This window comes from Acomys minous (assembly GCF_964271855.1).
Source record: "Acomys minous genome assembly, chromosome: 5".
NCBI lineage: Eukaryota > Metazoa > Chordata > Mammalia > Rodentia > Muridae > Acomys > Acomys minous.
The window spans coordinates 62,388,950-62,406,840 of record NC_140494.1 but is presented as its reverse complement, the minus strand read 5'-3'; the positions used below and the strand labels follow the sequence as shown (position 1 = coordinate 62,406,840).

Sequence of the window (17,891 nt, the reverse complement as noted above, 5' to 3'; positions counted from 1 at the left end):
GTGAGGGGACTTTCCCAATCAAGAGCATAGCAACTCCACTGCAAGGTGACAGCCCCTGGTATACAGGTAGATTTTGGAGCCAAAGCCCTTACAAGTTCTTGTCCCTGCATACAACGTGGCTAATGGAGCTCGGGTTTGCTCTTTTGAATATCACATGCTTGGTGGGAATGTCAGCAGAAGTAAATGAGCTGAGTGGGCACTTTTTTTAGTTCTGCTTTTTTCCTCTTCTTGCTCAACACCCTGAGGACATCCTTGGACTTTTCTGTGTATGTCAGCCTGGCACATGGAGGAAGGGGCAGTTCATTCAACCAGTCCCCTACACACAGCCCTGCCAGACACCAGAATACGTTGCTATTCTTGGAGCTTGCACGTGGGACAGACAGAGCAGCTAGAAGTCAGGGCGATCCAAGGCCTGGGCCCCAGGAACACCCGCTAAATGAGCCTACCCACCTTCCTGCCTTCTTCTGCAGCAACCAGGTAATGACTATGCCCAGCTCTCTTTCCACACATCAGCGAGCACATCTTGACAGCACAGAGGTATGCCATCTCCAAACGCTGGCAGCACAGACTGCGCTGGCTGAGTAAGTGAAAAGAACGGCAGGTTCTGATGGAAAATTGCAGAGGAGATGGACATCAGATGCTAAGCCTCAGCCTGCTCTCAGCCAGATGGGTAAAAAGCAGATAAAGATGCAGGGATGTCGTGTCTGTCGCTTGCAGGCCTCTTGAGCCTTACAACCTCTGCTCTTGCCACAGAGCCAGAGGCACGACCCTGCTGCCTGCGGAGCTGGGCACCGATGACTTCCTCCATTCTGTCTCTTGACAAATGTGGGTTTGTCCTGATGATGGGGGAGGGGGAGCTACATTCAGTTCCCTTCAGACTTTAGGCTATGGCAGGGCATCGGGGTTTCTGTGAGAGTCCCACGTTGACAAAGGAAAGAGGCCATAGCTAATGACCCTCATTCTCCAGGAAGGCCCTGGCAAGCTGGCTGGGTGATGACTAACAGGTATGAGGCAGCCAAGGAAGACTTTGAGAGTGGCTAGTAACAATCAATTCCAGTTGCTGGCTTTGGTCCTCTTGTATGCACCACTGTGGTTAATGCCTTTGAAGAATGTAATGCTTTTCCACCCTCCTCTCCTCTTTGCTATATTTATATTGAAATTGTTAAAAAGAGAATGGACTTTAGACTCTGCTTCTTATCTGTTGTGTAACTCTGAAAGAGCCGTACAATGTTTCTAAGCTTCCTTCTTTACAAATGGGTATAAGGGTAGTGCTGGCCTCACAGGCTTGTGGTGGAGATAAAGTTGAATACTGAGTATTAATGCGTAACACTTATTTATTGATACTTGCTATATACAGACTAATTCATATAAAGAAACAAAAGAATGTGCTGCCCCACAAGCAAAGCCATAACTAGACACAGCCTTTCTCTTCCTGCTTGGAGGGGACCTTACTGAGGAGATATACAGAGACCAGCATATACATATGTAAGATGAGACACAGACTTCATTGAGTCTAATGCCCCCCAAGAGACTAGCAACAAACAGCAGGTGAAGGGGAGAGAGATGAAGCCGTTCGTTCTTTCTGACTCATTCCTAAATCCTTCTACTCAGGGCAATCAGTAATAGCCAAGGAGTTGTAGCAAAGTCCAGGAACACTGAGAAAGCTGATCTCGTGTTTCAAAACAGAGAAGAAAGGATGGGAAAGACTTAGTTTCCACAGGTTCAAGTCAAGTCTCCCTCGTTGTTATTTCCATCTCTTTAACTCCCTTTGGGTTCTTAACCTCTCCCGACTTCCTCCCTCCACTTCCCTCCAGAATAGCACCTAGTCTTCAAAGTTGGTGGGGCCTCACAGAGCAGTTATACTGACATCTAGTGGCCACAAGACTAAGTGCACATGATGGCTGGGAAGTTCTCAGCAGCTTGGATGCAGAGCTGTGCATTTGTCTGAATTCAGGCTGGGGGGCCTCTGGGGTGATGCTTCCGAGAACATGAACACAGAGAAAGCCTGTGTCTCCTTAGAAGAGTTGGGCTCTCTCTCTGGCTCCTGCTGTTTGGGTGAAGATTGTAGCTTCAAGGTGAAGATCTAAGTCTGGTTTATGTTCAGCCATGTGCCAGCTATGAGTAATGAATAAGTGAATGAAATGTCTGGGCTTTGTTTTCATTATCTGTAAAATGGGCATTGAGTTAACCATAGATTTATTAGGTGACACCTTGAAAAAAATCTCTTGGCCCAGCACCCAGCAGGAAAGCACTTTACGAGGTTCTACGTTATCTGTCCGCTGCTGTCAATGCAGCTCTCAGTACCGCAGTGAGGGATGCAGTGTACAAGCAAGATAGAGATCCAGAGTGGAGTCTCATGGATCATCTAGTCAAACCTGTTGTCTACATCTCACCTGTAAATACGTAGGGCATTGAACTGCCTAGTGGTTATGGCTCTGTTTCTTCCTCAGACACCATGACTCTATTCTAGGGCAACCAATTAAAGTGGCTTAGCTGTAAAACCAAATTCTACACCTTTTCTTGTTATGGATAAGCATCTTCTGAAGCTCTGTACAGCTGTTGAGTGTGTGAGGATGGGTTGGAATAGCCTCTGCACTGGCCACCAGAACAAATCAAGCATGTGTCCAGAGAGGTGAGAAGCCAGCAGGAAGCTGCAGAAGCCAACCATATCTTCCCATCAGAAGCTAGTCTGGGAATGCTCTGGTAACGTGGGGAGCCCCAGACTCACTGTCTTCTTGTAACTCTGCTAACCAACCTAGTTGCGCAAACTGGAAGCCAGGAGAGTTACAAGGCTATATAAGCTCAGCGTATACTTTGTGTGATGGTTAATTGGAATAGGATGCCATTATGCTTCAGGTGATTTATTCCAGAATAGTGACTCATGAGACTCACAAAATATAGCTATAGCTATAGGCCATATAGCTAGACTAGCTCATAACTTTAAATAACCCATTATATTAATCTATATTCTGCCATGTGGCTGGTTACCTGACCTCAGGCACACCATGTCCATCGTCCTCACAACTTGATGGCAGAATCTTGCCACCTGGCTCTATCCCAGAATCCCTTCTGTCTTCCATACATTCCACCTCCTACTTCCTACCTGAACTATAGGCCACAGTTTTTTTTTAAATTGACAAGTGTTACATCCACACGATTCACAAGAGATCCCTTCTACAGTTAGTCCTAACTGTCAACCTGATGGGATTCAGAATCCCCATGGAAACAAGTCTCTGTACTTGTCAGTGAAGGATTGTCTGATTAGGTTACTTAATGAGGAAAGACCTAGCCTAAATTGAGATGGACCATTCTGTGGGCTGGGATCCCAGACCACAAAAAAGGCGTGGATCTGAGCTGAGTATATGTATCCATCATCCCTTGTTTCTTGACTATGGATGTAATGGGGCCAAATACGTCATCCCCTTGCCACCTCAACTTCCTAGCCCCAACGAGCTATACCTTCAAAGGCTGCTTTTTCCTTCAGGTGTTTTGTTGCAGCAACAACGCAGTAACAGACTCACTCAGATAATAACCTTGCTGGGACATGCATCCTAGGGACAGGTTAGGACAACACATGGCCTTGCTTGAGTAGGTTAAATGTCACCAAGACCCTTCTCTTGCTTATGACTAATCACCAAGTACAGCTGATGCTTCCCACGGTTGGGTAGCAACAAATGGTGTGTTGTTATAAGAATGAAAATCCCAAATGTTCAATTTTACCAATAAAGATTCAGGATCCAGATGATGAGGTGAAAACCTGCTAGCTCAGAAAGGCAGAGGAAGCATGATGGTAAAACATAGTTAACATAAAATCTCTCTCTCTCTCTCTCTCTCTCTCTCTCTCTCTGTGTGTGTGTGTGTGTGTGTGTGTGTGTGTGTGTGTGTGTGTGTGTGTGTAAAGAGAGACAGAAAGACAGAGGTGGGGAGAATTTGCATGGAACCCAAGGCTGGAGTGAGAATCAGAGATTCATACATCATAACTATTCAACTGTATTCATAAGTCAGTCTCAGTCTCAGATTCAAACCAGAAGCTTAACAATGGGGCTTTTCTCCATAGCCAGGTTGCTCTTGGGCTCCCCCGGCCTCCGCTTTCCGAGGCTGGGATCACAGTCAACCACGACTCCCATCCATCCCCATCCAGCCTTTACAAAGGTCCTCATGCTTGAGCAGGAAGTACTTTAACCACTGAGCCATTTGCCCAGCCCCGTTGTCATAACTGTTTAGGTGTGCCATTCTGCATCATGTATTTTCACACTGGGGTGCGATTGTCCCTGTCCCCAGGAACATTCTAATCTTTCTCAAGCTCTACAGCCTCTGGCAGCCGGCAGCCACCCTACTTGTGTGATGAGTACCTCGTATAAATGGGACAGAACACTGGTAGTTTCTGAGCAACTGGTTTGGTTCTCTGTGTCAAGTGTATTCAGATGTTATGTGATAGCATATGTCAGAATTTTCCAACTTGCATACATGAAATTTTGAAGTTACAGTGTGGTTATTATTCCTAATAATAGAGCTAGCAGTACGACACCCGACTGTTTGCAAAATATAGAAGTAAATAGAGATGATTCGCACCCTCGAATTAAGAAGAGGTAATAGACTAGAGGGTGGCAAAGTGAGATACATTAGATTCAGTGCACACATAAGGGATGTCTAAAAATCTCAAATACGATAAAACAATGAATGGATGGATGGATGGATGGACAGATGGATGGATGGACGAATGGACATATGGACGGATTGATGGATGCACAGATGGATGGACGGATGGATGGATTGATGGATGCACGGATGGATGGATGGGTGGATGGATGGATGGATGGATGGATGGATGGATGGACTGACAGATGGACAGATGAGAAACCCAAGCAGACAAAGTCATGAAGCCTCATGGAAAGATAAGGAAAAGGGGATGGCTAGGAGCTAAGAGCAATGTGTGTACCACAGAAAGTATGAAGTGGAGAGCATCATAATTTTAACGGGACAGGGTGTGATCCTGTGAGGAGCTCTGTAACACCAAAAGTGAAGGAAGCAGTTCAGCTCCTGCAGAGGCTTGTCACTGTGCCAAAGGAAACAGCAAGAGGTGTCAGGTGGCTACTGAGGACTGACACTAAACACTGAGAGTGCTCCCTTCAGTGTTCCAAAGGGGAGGAGATGGAACAGGATGGGGTCTGGTAGCAAGGCAGGAGATGAGTCAGAGGTACAGTCCAAATGGCCATCTGCTTCTGTTCTGGAACCTTCCAGACCCTTCACTTAATGTCTATTTTTTAGTTTGCTTAAAACTCTGAATCTCTCATTGAGTAGCAGCTGCCACCTGTCTCCATTTGTTGCCATATGGGCAGATCTCCTGTCTCAGATCTTTTCACATACTGGGAAGAAAGTCTCCAGAAAACCCCACAGATGTCCCATCCTCTGCCTCCCCATATTATGTGAGTTTTTAAGGTTTTGTTTTCAGGTGATAAAAAGGACTCCAATGCCTGGAAACACATGTCAGTGTGCCCGGGGATGGTGGGAATAACAGGGAGCTGAGGAGTTGTGAGGAGCAAAGCATCGTTTTTTCCATATCAGAGAGTTTCTCAGTCAATAAGATTTTTGTGTATTTAGCAAAATAAATTTTCTCCTGCTGGTTTTAGAAAACAGCCACAAGAATAACTGAAAGCTACGCCAACTGGGGGAACAAGAAAAATGGAAGAACTTATTCTGTATTATACAACAAACAGCCATTCTCACAAGAACTAAATCAGCAGCAAACAACATATATGTGAAAACTTTTTACAATTACCTATAAGCTAATACTTAGAAATTCCTCAAAGATTATCTTTAATTTCATACATTTCGATAATGTAAGCTAAAGGAACTTTAAAAATCCTAAGCAGATGTAGACTAAATTTGCTGTAATAGGTACCATCCTATTATTTATGTGCACAGAAAGAGGAAGATTAGAAAAGCAAAACAAGCCAGTTTAAGGCTACCCATTGTTCTGTCATACCTATAGAATCTATACCATCATCCACTGTGTGCTCTGCATCTCATCGCTATTCACACCAAGGAGTAAAAAACTAATAGTTTGGAAAACACCATAAGCACATGAGAAGTCATGTTTGTTTAACTTCCTCCACTATTTATGCTCATACCTTTGGAAGTTGCAGCCAACTTAAGACCACATGTGCAGGAGGTATCTGATAGAATAGCAAGGAAAAAGGTCTGTAGGTTCTAATTTGGAGATTTATAAAGCTTTCCAAGCTAGTCTTTCTTTCTTTTTTTTTTTAAAGACCTATTTATTTATTATGTATACACTGTTCTGCCTGTGTGTACACCTGCAGGCCAGAAGAGGGCACCAGATCTTATAGAGATGATTGTGAGCCACCATGTGGCTGCCGAGAATTGAACTCAGGACCTCCTGAAGAGCAGTCAGTGCTCTTAACCTCTGAGTCCTCTCCAGGCCCCAAGCTCCTAGTATTTGAGGGAGGATACAAAAAGCCTACTGCTCGATATGCCTTGAGAGTACAAGGCATTTGGGAGCTGGGCATCACCATATGGGCTTTTACGGCTTGCTTCCCCTTCCCTTTAAGCAGAAAAAAAGAAAAAAAGAAAGAGAGAAAGAAAGAAAGAAAGAAAGAAAGAAAGAAAGAAAGAAAGAAAGAAAGAAAGAAAGAGAAAGAAAGGTCCTGTGTAACAGGTTCCTTGGGTAATATCAGAGCCAATGCTACACTGTAAAACCCACAGACATCCTCCGACGCTGTGTTTAGGCCAACCTACCACAAAGAAGCAAGCAAGCACTCACAGCCTCAGAGGAGCCCATGGACGCTGAGTACATTATTCAGGAAATGTTTTACCTCAAGTGGAAGCCACTGGGGATGGGGCATTGTTTTCTGGTGGGATATCGCAAAAGCATCTCTACCTTCCTATGTCAGAAAGGGTTGTCACAAGTAAGGCCGTCACTGCGGCTTCTGGCACCAGCTCCTCCCACCCATACCCCTGCTCTCGCCAGCAGTAGGCTCCTGCCCTCAGGAACTGAGTTTGTGGTGAGAGGCAAGTTCCCACATCCTGTTGAGAAGGGGCCTCATACTCACTCCAGCCTTGGAGGCTCAGCTGATCGGAACCCACCACAGGCCTTTTACAGTGAAATGGAGCTTTCAGAACAGATTCATGCCTGAGCTCCACCAAAGAGGTGAAGAAACAACTTCCCAACTACTCTGTGACCTGTCACGGAGAAATTCAAGAAAATTTCAGTCCATCAGCAGGTGTTGTTAGCGTCTATAGTGGGAGAAAGTCCCAGACCTGAAGGGTATGTTTGCGTGGGAGGAGTCAAGAGGGAAAGAAAACAAAAGTAGGCCCTTGCCTTTGTGTCTGGCCAAATAGGCAGTACACACTCTAAAGATGCAATCCGGATGGTTGCCAGAAGAAAGCAAAGTGTAGAAGCATGGACTTCTGGTTTGTTTGGTTTTTTGGTTTTGGTTTTTCCAGTTTTCAAGTGGAAGCACAAGGTGGATAGATGAGTCTATATGCACAGATATGTGGGGCGTTTTGTTTTTTGTTTTTGGGGTGTGTAGTGTGTGTGTGTGTGTGTTTGACTCTAGAGCAGAGACTGAGAAAGGTTACTATAAATTTTGTTTTTCATGCAGATCAGTTTTGAAAGCAAGAGAGAGCCTTACTTTATTCAGGAGCTGCCTTTGAGCTGTCCTCACATGTAAAGACATGGGACCATCCCTGTACTAGGGTCAGGGGTGAAGGAAGATGACTTTCCTCTCTCATGACCTGAGATACTCTTCCTGTCTTCAAACATGTTTAGTTGTTTTGTGTGCCTGTATGTGTGAGGTTGGCACATGTGTAGAAAGGTCAGAGGATAATTTTCAGGAGTCAATTCTCTCTTGCCACCATGTGGGTCCTGGGGACTGAACCCAGACCACTTGGTTTGGTGGCATGCTCTTTTACCCACCAAACTATCCCACCAGTCTCCCACCCATTTTAAAAATAAGAACAATGAATAAATGTCCAGTTTGTAATGAAGTCAGAATGTAAGAATGTTCATGTTTAACTGTGCTTATCTTTTCTTTCATAAACGACAAAAAATCTATCCATTCATGTTAAAATTGAAGCTAAGGGTTCAGGGTCTCAGTCAATGAACACAGAAACAATGTCAATGGTCACAGGACTCGGCTGTGTAGACTCAGGTTGCTGATGAGCCAAACACATAGTGAGCTCAGGTACACTTACTGTTTCTTCAAGGGGCCCCAGAGAGGAAGTTGTTGCTTCCTCCTTCCCCATCTTTTGGCATCCAGTGAAAACTCTCAAGATTCCAGGCGAATCAGGCACAGACTTCCTAACTCTATGCGTAATTCACAAGTGGGCTTGTTCGAAGACACATTAACGCAAATAACTTCAATTTTTGATCTATCTGGAAAAGACGACGTTATGTTATGAATGAATTACAAACAATTATCATGGCAGAAAATCAGTGCATCTGAGTTATATTTAGTTCTTGATCCATTTGTTCATATTGTTTGAAGCCAAGGAACAGACTCAAGGCCTTGTGTTTGCTATGCAGGGGCTTTACCACTGAGCTACATACCCAGCCACCTGTATGAACCCATTTAATCCTTATCAAAACAAAAACCAAATGAGAAATGGAATTCCAGTTCTGATTTCAGAGATAAAGAAAACAGACTTGGGAAAGTCAATAACTTGCTAGGTGCCATGCTGTGTAGCAAAGTCAAGGCTCGAGCCTCTGTCCAAAGCTCCAAGGTCTGTGCCTTTAACTCAGACACTTGCAGGGTCTTCTGGGTCCAGAATTAGCAGCCAAGACTACAGTTTCCATTCAAAATCCACAACTTCCACATTTTCAGAACTAAAAATAAGGCCCGGTATTTGACGAGGGCCACGAGAATGTCAAGGGTTTTCCCCCCCATGAAGTGTACCATGTTACAGCAGAGTCAGAGCAGGCTCCGTTTCCCAGCAGCACAGTGAGGAGGGAGAGCAGATCACCAGGAAACTTTCTTCTTGATTCAAAAACAGGAAGCCCTCTGATGTGCCCAGGCTCTCTACAACGCTCTCTACATGTGCCTGCCCCATGGACTCCTTTAGTTTGTCTGAGAGCAGCACCTAGACATTACTTGCACTGAAGAGATAAAGAAAAATTAATTAATATTCCCTGCCCCCTGGCTCGCCATCCCAGGTTCTTAATCACTTTATTATTCTACCTAATGTCATGAACCTAAAATAAACTGTACATAAAGAGTACAACTTATACCCCTATAGGAGAAGTGGGGGAGGGGTCAAAAAACTCGTGTGTGTGTGTGTGTGTGTGTGTGTGTGTGTGTGTGTGTGTGTGTGTGTACCCATGCTGAGCACTGGCTCCATCCCTGAGCTACGTCTTCTGTCCAGTATTTCTCACATGTCTTCTCTTTCTCTGTAAAGGCTTAGACTCAGGTGCTGATGTGCCAGGTGGTTCTTTCTGCTCTTTAACTTTTTTTTTTTTGAAGCAGGATCTCATGTAGACCAGGCTTGTCTCCAACTTGCTGTGTAGCCAAGGATGACCTTACCCTTCACAAACATCTGACCATCTTATCTCACCCTCCTAAATGTTGTCAGTACAGAGTACGCCACCACACGTGGTTTATTGAATGCTAAGCAGACGAGCCAAGACTTCATGCACGCTAGGCAGGCGCTCTCTCTCTCTCTCTCTCTCTCTCTCTCTCTCTCTCTCTCTCTCTCTCTCTCTCTCTCTCTCTCTCTCATTTTCTGAGCCAAATTCCCAGCCTCAAATTCCTTGTTTTTAAAGAAAGAGCAAACATACCGTTAATTCTCGCAGGTTAAGTTGAACTATATTAACAAAGAAAATCAAATATCTTCTGTCTTTGCTGCATAATTTCCTAATTCTTGTGAGGAAGGCAGGTGAGGTAGGACCTTAGAGGACTGAGAAAAGTCATTATGGAAGAAACTAGACTGAGAGAAAGATCTGGCAATAAGCCTTCCTAGCCAGCCCCTGCTGCTGGCCTCTTGCCTCCTGATGCTGACCTTGTGGTCCTGCTCACCTACATACAGTAGAACAGTAGCGTTCTGTACTTATAAATAATAAGGAAACCTCCTCTCGTTATTTTTAGAAGGGCAGGAATGTTCTGTAACACTTCTCTGACAGCAGGTATACTTTCAACGATACAGGAACAGGAAAGCTCTCGCCAGCCACAGCGAGGCTAAGCATTGTATTGCTGGGTAAAAGCAAGTATCCTGAATTTACAGAGTGTGCTTTCGTTTTTAAGTACAGTTTCCACATGAGCCTCCATTATAAAATGTTGCAGAATTCATCTGTTAGCCGCTTCCATATGTTTTCAAATGAAGCAAAAAAATGCAGACAACTATAGTGTCTGAGTAAATCCAGCAGGATAACTGGGCAGTGAGGTGACAGAGACCCGTTTTCAAAATAAAATGAGCAAGCCCCTGTACGACAAACAACAGAAGTTTAAGGCCAGCCCTAGCTCTCCCTTTTCAAGAAACCCTTACAACTTATTTTGACATGAGGAACTTCAACGTTACAATAGCTGCTCGACCAATCAGCCGCAGCCGGCACCCTGGCCGCAGAGCAGGAAGCCCTTGAAGGTATACTATTGTAAATTGCAAGTGAGATTTCTGGCTCTCAGCTGGTTTTTGTCCCCTGTGCTTATAGGATGGAAAAACAGATGTGAAGTCCCTCATGGCGAAGTTCAACACAGGGACTAACCCGACTGAGGAGGTCTCCACCAACAGCAGGCCCTTCAAAGTCGCGGGACAAAACTCGCCTTCCGGAGTACAGTCAAGAAAGAATTTATTTGACAACCAAGGAAATGCCAGCCCTCCTGCGGGACCTAGCAACGTGCCTAAATTTGGGACCACAAAACCACCCTTGGCAGTGAAACCTACCTTCGAGGAGAAGTCTGACAAGGAGCCCAAACCCCCATTTTTAAAACCTAGTGGGGTGAGCCAAAGATTTGGAGCACAGCCAAACTCGATTTCTAGAGACCCTGAAGTCAAAGTGGGGTTTCTGAAACCCGTAAGCCCCAAACCCACCAGCTTGACCAAAGAAGATTCCAAACCTGTGGTTTTACGGCCTCCTGGGAATAGGCTTCACAGTTTGAACCAAGAGTCTGACTTAAAGACGCCAGGGCCTAAACCAGGGCCTACTCCCCCAGTCCCAGAAAATGACCTGAAACCAGGGCTCTCAAAGGTGGCTGGAGCTAGGAGCAAATTCACGCCAGCGGCACAAGAGGCTGACTCCAAACCCCGATTTCCCAGACATACCTTTGCCCAGAAGCCATCCCTAAGTACAGAGGACTCCCAGGAAGAGGAGAGCAGTTCTAAGAATGTGCCTGTCCAGAAAGGACCCCCAATGCCACTAGGAGCCAAATCCAAGGGCAGCCCTTTCAAACCAGCTAGGGAAGAGCCCGAGGATAAAGACCATGGAACATCAAATTCGCCCTTCCCTGGAGTGGTTCTGAAACCTGCTGCAAGCAGAGGGAGCCCTGGGCTCTCCAAAAACTCGGAAGAAAAAAAAGATGACAGGAAAACAGATGTTACAAAGAACATCTTTCTGAGCAAAATGAATCAGGAAGAGTCAGCCAGATTCCCTAAGGCCCCTTCCAAGCTGACAGCGGGGACACCATGGGGCCAAAGTCAGGAGAAGGAAATGGGAGAGAAGAATTCAGCAAGCCCAAAGCAGAAGCCGCTGCCTCCCCTGTCCGTCTTGGGCCCGCCTCCAGCCAAGCCCAGCAGACCACCCAACGTCGACCTGACCAGATTCCGAAAAGCTGACTCTGCAAACAGTGAGTTGTTTCTCATGGCTGTAATTGTTGTTTGCCCACAGTACAGAGTGTTTCAGCTTCTGGGGGAAACTTTAGAGCCAGGAACGGTTGCGTAACTGTCACTCATGTGGCTGTAGGCTCGATTTCTTTTGGCATTTTTTCCAACTGTGTAGGAAGGCTGAAAAAGTAAAAACTCCAAGTGCTAGTTGAACATTCTGTGAGAAAAGTGACTGGTGCTTGGGGGGCGGGGAACGGGACTGACTTTTTAGAGGGACAATGGAAAAGAAATACGTCCATCTGACTGATAATTGTTTTGCTTAAGGATAGCCATTGCATTTACTCCCTACGGTGTGTTTCATCCCTGTTGACTGAGTGAGATGTACTGCCCATTAACACTCAACGAGAGAAGTGAGCAGGCTTCTAAATCAGTGTTCTAGAATCTATCAAATTTGATGCCCAATGCATGTGGGCATTGTCTGGAGGCGCGTTTAATGGTCACAATGGATGGTGCTAATGACATTTTGTAAATAGAGTCACTTCCTACAATACAATAGCAGCGTCCCACCCCCACCCCCACCCTTCACAGAATCATCCAGGCCAATTTGTCAATGTTGCAAAGTTGAAAACCCTCTTCTAAATCATTTCAAATATTCGCACTTTATCATATTCCCTAAGCCCAAGATTCAAGTAGGAGAATAACAAGGGTTTTAGAAGACAGTACTTCATATTTTGTATTTTAACTTAATTTCCCAATACAAAAATGTATTCACTATTCCAGTTTAAAAGTAGTACGTAGCTAGAAAGTTAAAGCAGACCAAGGATGCTTTGTTATCCCTCCAGAATACAAGTCAAGATGCCGTTGCAATATTATGGCAGTAGAATTTGATACTGAATGTCTCAGTAAAGACAAGTCACCCTGTGTCGTGATGAGAAAAGCTCACTCGTGCCTGTGGTGATTAATATTCTAGCAAATGGTACACAACTGCTGTCCACTGAAAGATGAAAAAGGAATGACACTTTTAAGTGACCATGTCACTGTAAGTCATCGGCTTCTCCAGATAAAATTATCATCTAAACAACAAAACAAAAACAAATAAATAAGTAAAAATAAAAATTATCATCTAAAGCGGTGGTTCTCAGCCTTTCTAATGCTGCAACCTTTTAATACAGTTCCTCATGTTTTGGTGACCCCCTGCAACCATAAAATTATTTTCATTGCTACTTCATAACTGTAACTAGCTACCGTTTGGAATTATAGTGTGAATATTTGTGTTTTCTGATGGTCTTAGGCGACCCCTGTGAAGGGTCAACCCACAGGTTGAGAGCCACTGGTCTAAATCGATATATGATGGTACAGGCCTGTGACTCAGGACTTGGGAGAAGGAGGCAGGAGGATCAGAAGTTCAGTGCCTTGGGACTACCTTAGAGAGTTGAGAGGCCAGCCTGGACGACATGAGACTCCACCTTAGGCATGACCATTGTCCCTGAAAGATCTTCCCACAGGCTCCCTCCCTCCTAGTAGAAAGATGAAAGAAAAAAAAGGTAACGTCTAAGCGGCACAGGGCTAAAATCCCCCACCCCCAGACTTTGCCACCTGCTTCTGACTGAGACCAAGAGAAGCCATCCAATTCTGCTGGCAGTGGAGGAAGGTCACAGAGCCGGGCTCCTATGGCTGTTATCCCAAGTCTGGTCTTCTACAGGGTAGTTTATCTACAGAAAGTATTTCCCTTCTTGATTAACTAAAACTCACCCGTTGTGATGTGCATTCATTCTCCAACACAAAATGGCAGCTTGCAGGAAAATTTCTAGATGTCTTCTATGGCTACCAAGGTTTTCTGGGTCCGCAGCCTTTTCTCCAGCTCTAGCAAATGCCAATAATAAACACATCTGGCCAGATGTAAAGTCTCATACCGAGGGCCTTGAGATAAGTCACTTGCCTGGTATAATTCAGGCATTAGCCATTCACTTGCAATAAGGTGAGAAGAGACTGTATGCTTTGCAAAGAATTACGTTTACAGATATTCATCAATGGTGATTTTTTTTTAAATCTTCTAAGATGTAAGGATAGTGATTAGAGTGTAATGCTCTGCGGTGAATGTAGAGACTTGCTCTATACAGACTATTTTATTGTTGCTAAAAGTAATTACAATAGTGCCCAAATGGACAACATTCTGTATAATTGTTCTGTTGGCTTTATAAACTCTAATACTCTTTTCTGCTTCATACCATACCCCTCCTTTCCATTTTCATATTCACATAAATATTTATCATTTATGGAAGATGTTTTACATAATGGTATACAGGTTTACTTTATTTTTTTCCCAAACAATGAAATTGAATCCTATCTTAGCACAATTAAAGAGTTTGCCCAAAGTGTAGCTTAACTAAGCAGGGCCAGGCTTGGTCCTCCTGTCTCTCCAGAAACTGTATCCCCATCCCTGTCCCAGCCCCATGCTGGCTGCCTTTCATCAAATGTAAGACCCCTTGAAATGATTAAACAAGCACACATGGTACCTGAAGACTCCACATCCCTGTATTTTGTTATGTCCTTTGGTTAAAATATGTCTTTTTAAAAAATTATTATAAATGCCACTGTGAGCTTCACTGAAGAAGAAAGCAGTTTGTTTACCATTCTTTTCTTTGTGGAGTAGAAAAAAATGTGAATTTTCATCACTTTCCGAGGTTTGTCCTCCCTCAGAGCTGTGTTAGTAAGAAGCTAGTGGTCCCCAGACTTTTCAGTATTAAATTGCAATACTCCCTCCCCATAGTTTACCAATTACTTTAACAGATCGGATGCACTTTCAGCTTAATGAAGCTTTGACACAGAATGAGTTTTACATAAAGCATCTATCCCGAAGACAGCGTCTCAAAGTCTCACCCGTACATTGTAAGCATGCCTGTATCACATTGCTTTCTGAATGTGGGTCTAATAGTGGTTTTGGTTCCCCACACCCCCCACTGCCCCAAGAACCATTATGAACCATTATAAATACAAAAGCCTAAACTTACTTTTTAAAAATAAAGCATCAAAATGTTCTCTAAACTCACCTTTCTCTTGACTCCTTTAAAAGATTCTCCCCAGGTGTTCTGGTGCTATTCACCATAATGTCTGGGTTCTTGAGCACCTAGTAGACCCAGCTGTTAGTTTGTGTGTAGGAGGTAATAAGAACCTACTAGAAAAACATTTGATTCAGCTCTTTCTTGTCTTGTTCTTAAGACTAGAAACACTAATTGTTCTATAGGGCAACTATGGAAATAATCAGTTAAGTTCCTTTTCAGTTACAGGAAGGAATTAACCAAAGGCTATTAGAATGGCATTCCCCACTTCACATTTGCGCACTTTCCTCCTTCCGGCTGATCCAGCTGACAGGAACCTGACATCAAGAAGAGTTGTGGCATGGGATGGAAAGGTAGTTCAGGAGTTAAGAATACTTAACTGTGCCAGGCAGTGGTGGCACACACCTTTACTCCCAGCACTCGGGAGGCAGAGGCAGGTAGATCTCTGTGTGTTCAAGGCCAGCCTGGTCTACAGAGCAAGTTCCAGGGCAGCCAAAGCTACACAGAGAAACCCTGTCTCAAAAAAAAAAAGCCAACAACAAAAGAATACTTACTGTTCTTGCAGAGGACCTGAGTTTGGTCCCCAGCACTCTCTTGCCACCTCTCAACCATCTATCACTCCAGTTCCAGGGACTCCTACTCTATCTTCTGGGCACCAGGCACATATATGGTATACAAACATATATGCAGGCAAAACACTCACTATCAAAGACCAGCTTTGACACCACAGGGTAAACTGAGTCAGTTGTAAACTAACGGCTGGCTGGTCACCCAGCAGACTTTCTCTGTGGGTACCCTGACAACTCCCACACATAAAAATAATAATGATGACAACAATAATAATAAGGCTTAAAAAAACTTTTAAGGACAACTTGGGCTGTGATTGAGGCAGCGTTCAGCTGGAGAGCTCCAGCTTAGTACCCTAAGGGGGATTGTGGGCTATATCAATACACGTGACCTGTTTCTAAGTAAGGGTGAGACTTTCCTTCACACATTCCAGGACTATCACCATTTCTTCCCGGTCCATCATTATCCTTTTACATATACTTTTGTAATATGACCTCATCAGTTCTTTTTTTTTTTTTTTTTTTTTTTTTTTTTTTTTTTTGTATTAAGGAATTCTTTATCTCAGTGTATAGACGCATTTCCCACCTTGCTGCTGCAGGCCACTCAGGGACAGAGGTTCAAGGCCCAGATGCGTCCAAAAGACTTGAGGGTAAATGGTCTGGTACATTGAGTCTCTCCACGGTTAGCAATACCACTGAACACTTGGGAATTAAGAACGATGTTTATCTAGAGCAGGTCCAAGGAGTGCACTCATTGGAGTATGTGGGGACACAAAACCTGTAGGCCAGACTGTTCAGCGCGCAGAAGGGTCAGAACGCCCTATTCCGCAGTGCGGTTTGGCCTGAGGTGGCAATGAGGCCTTCATCAAGTTGTGCTCTCTGAGTGTCTGTGTCTTAACTTCAACTTTCTCACCCTTCTTGGTTCTGGGAAATCTATTTTTCAAAAGATCTCTGGATCTTCTTTTATTCTAGGTTGCAACCTCTGAGGAACCGCTTGCTGTTAAGCAGTCACTCAGCTTACCTAGGTTACCCCCTTAATGTAAGTGGCTCAGAAAGGCTCCGTACAAAGCACAAGTCTTCAGCCAGATCTGAGCTACCCTAGTCTTTGTCTTCCTCACTGAGTTCTAGACCTGGTCCTGAGGATAAACCCAGGTCCCTTGAGCAGACTAGTCCATGATGCAGGTTTATCTCCCATCAGCACCCCTTGGGCATTGTAAAAACCCAACCTCTTATCCCTTTGGCAAGCACTTACACAGTCTTGATTTTAAACTTCTGCCGGTGAGTTTTACTGTGGAAAAGTCTGAGGCTGTCGGGAATTTACTCCTTTGAAAATGTCTTGTTTTCTGTCAGAATTCTTAGAGAAACATTTAGCCAGCCTATGTCTGCCCGTCAGACGATCGCCAGTTGTTTCCTGAGAGATGATGCTCCTCTGTGGTTCTCAGGCTCCTCCAGACATCTTCGTTTCTGCGTAGGGATGGCGCCGTCACTTGTGATCTGGCAGATGCACGACATGAAGCTGACCTCCCCTCTAACTGTGATTTGAAGACTAGCATTGCTTTAAATGCCTTTCTCCACAGGGTTTGGGTGCTGTGCGGGACTTGCTCTCCTGTTCCATGTTCTGTCCCAGGCATTACAAGGCCACCATTAGCCAGTGATCCTTTATGTGGTATTTAGTGCCTTTCAGTTGAGGATTTCTCTTGACCTGGCCCAGGGTATTCACTTACCCCTCAGCCCACTTCTGAAGTGGAGTGTACTGGTAAGGATTCATGTTGTTTGCGGTTTGTTTCTAGAATCACGTTCTTCCCCCTCACAAAACAAGTGTTTTTAGAGAACAGATCAGGAGCTATGCTTGCCTTCTCCGGCATGAGAACTCTCTATGTCCTTACTCAACAATTTCTTAAAGTCTGTGTGTTATGTCATTTTTCCTTCCTTCTAAGTTGGCTACACCAGTAATTTTGGATGTCTTTCTGACTTTGTTTTTTGTAATTTTATCTGAGAATTAGAGGAGTAATATCCTGTAGCTCCTCTCCCTCCTAACCATTTAGCACCAGATAAACACACTTTAATGTAAGAATCAGTAGCATGCCCAAAGAGAGCAGTAACCCAGCCCCTGTGACTTACACAGGCAAAGAGGAAGCTAGCCAGTACTGACCAGCAGCCTCACAGCATCCTTCCTGCAGGCCAGGCCACTCACTGGCCAGGGACACTCATTCAGACAGTGCTAGCTGGTCTACAAATGCCTTGAGGAAGGTCTTCATGGTGCCAACCAACCACAGAAACACAAATACAGTAGTAGTTGGTACAGAGGGCAAGAAAGGAAGCCTACTCCTGAGTAGGGAAGCAAAGCCATTTCCCTCGGTGCCTAGACCATTTTGTCGTTGGTGCACTTAGGTTCCTGGGTCTCTGTTTGGTCCTGAATTTGACCTTCAGAACTCTTCCCACCCACATCTCAGCTGGTCTTCTAACAGCATCTTAGCTCAAGATGCCACACGTGCCC

General features: G+C 44.5%; 1 protein-coding gene across 6 annotated transcripts in view; it reads left to right on the top strand.

The window, feature by feature from the left end:
• Positions 1-17,891, top strand: part of FYB1 (FYN binding protein 1) — a 132,010-nt gene that overhangs the window by 44,710 nt on the left and 69,409 nt on the right. For 4 of the 6 annotated variants that reach the window (XM_084782905.1, XM_084782901.1, XM_084782904.1 and 1 more), the window contains exon 2: positions 10,661-11,792. In XM_084782905.1, the coding sequence (XP_084639031.1) occupies positions 10,661-11,792 (1,132 nt within the window). Of the gene's footprint in view, positions 1-322; positions 478-7,267; positions 7,286-10,660; positions 11,793-17,891 lie in introns of those variants that run through there. The other 2 variants (XM_084782902.1, XM_084782903.1) reach the window with 2 other exon arrangements.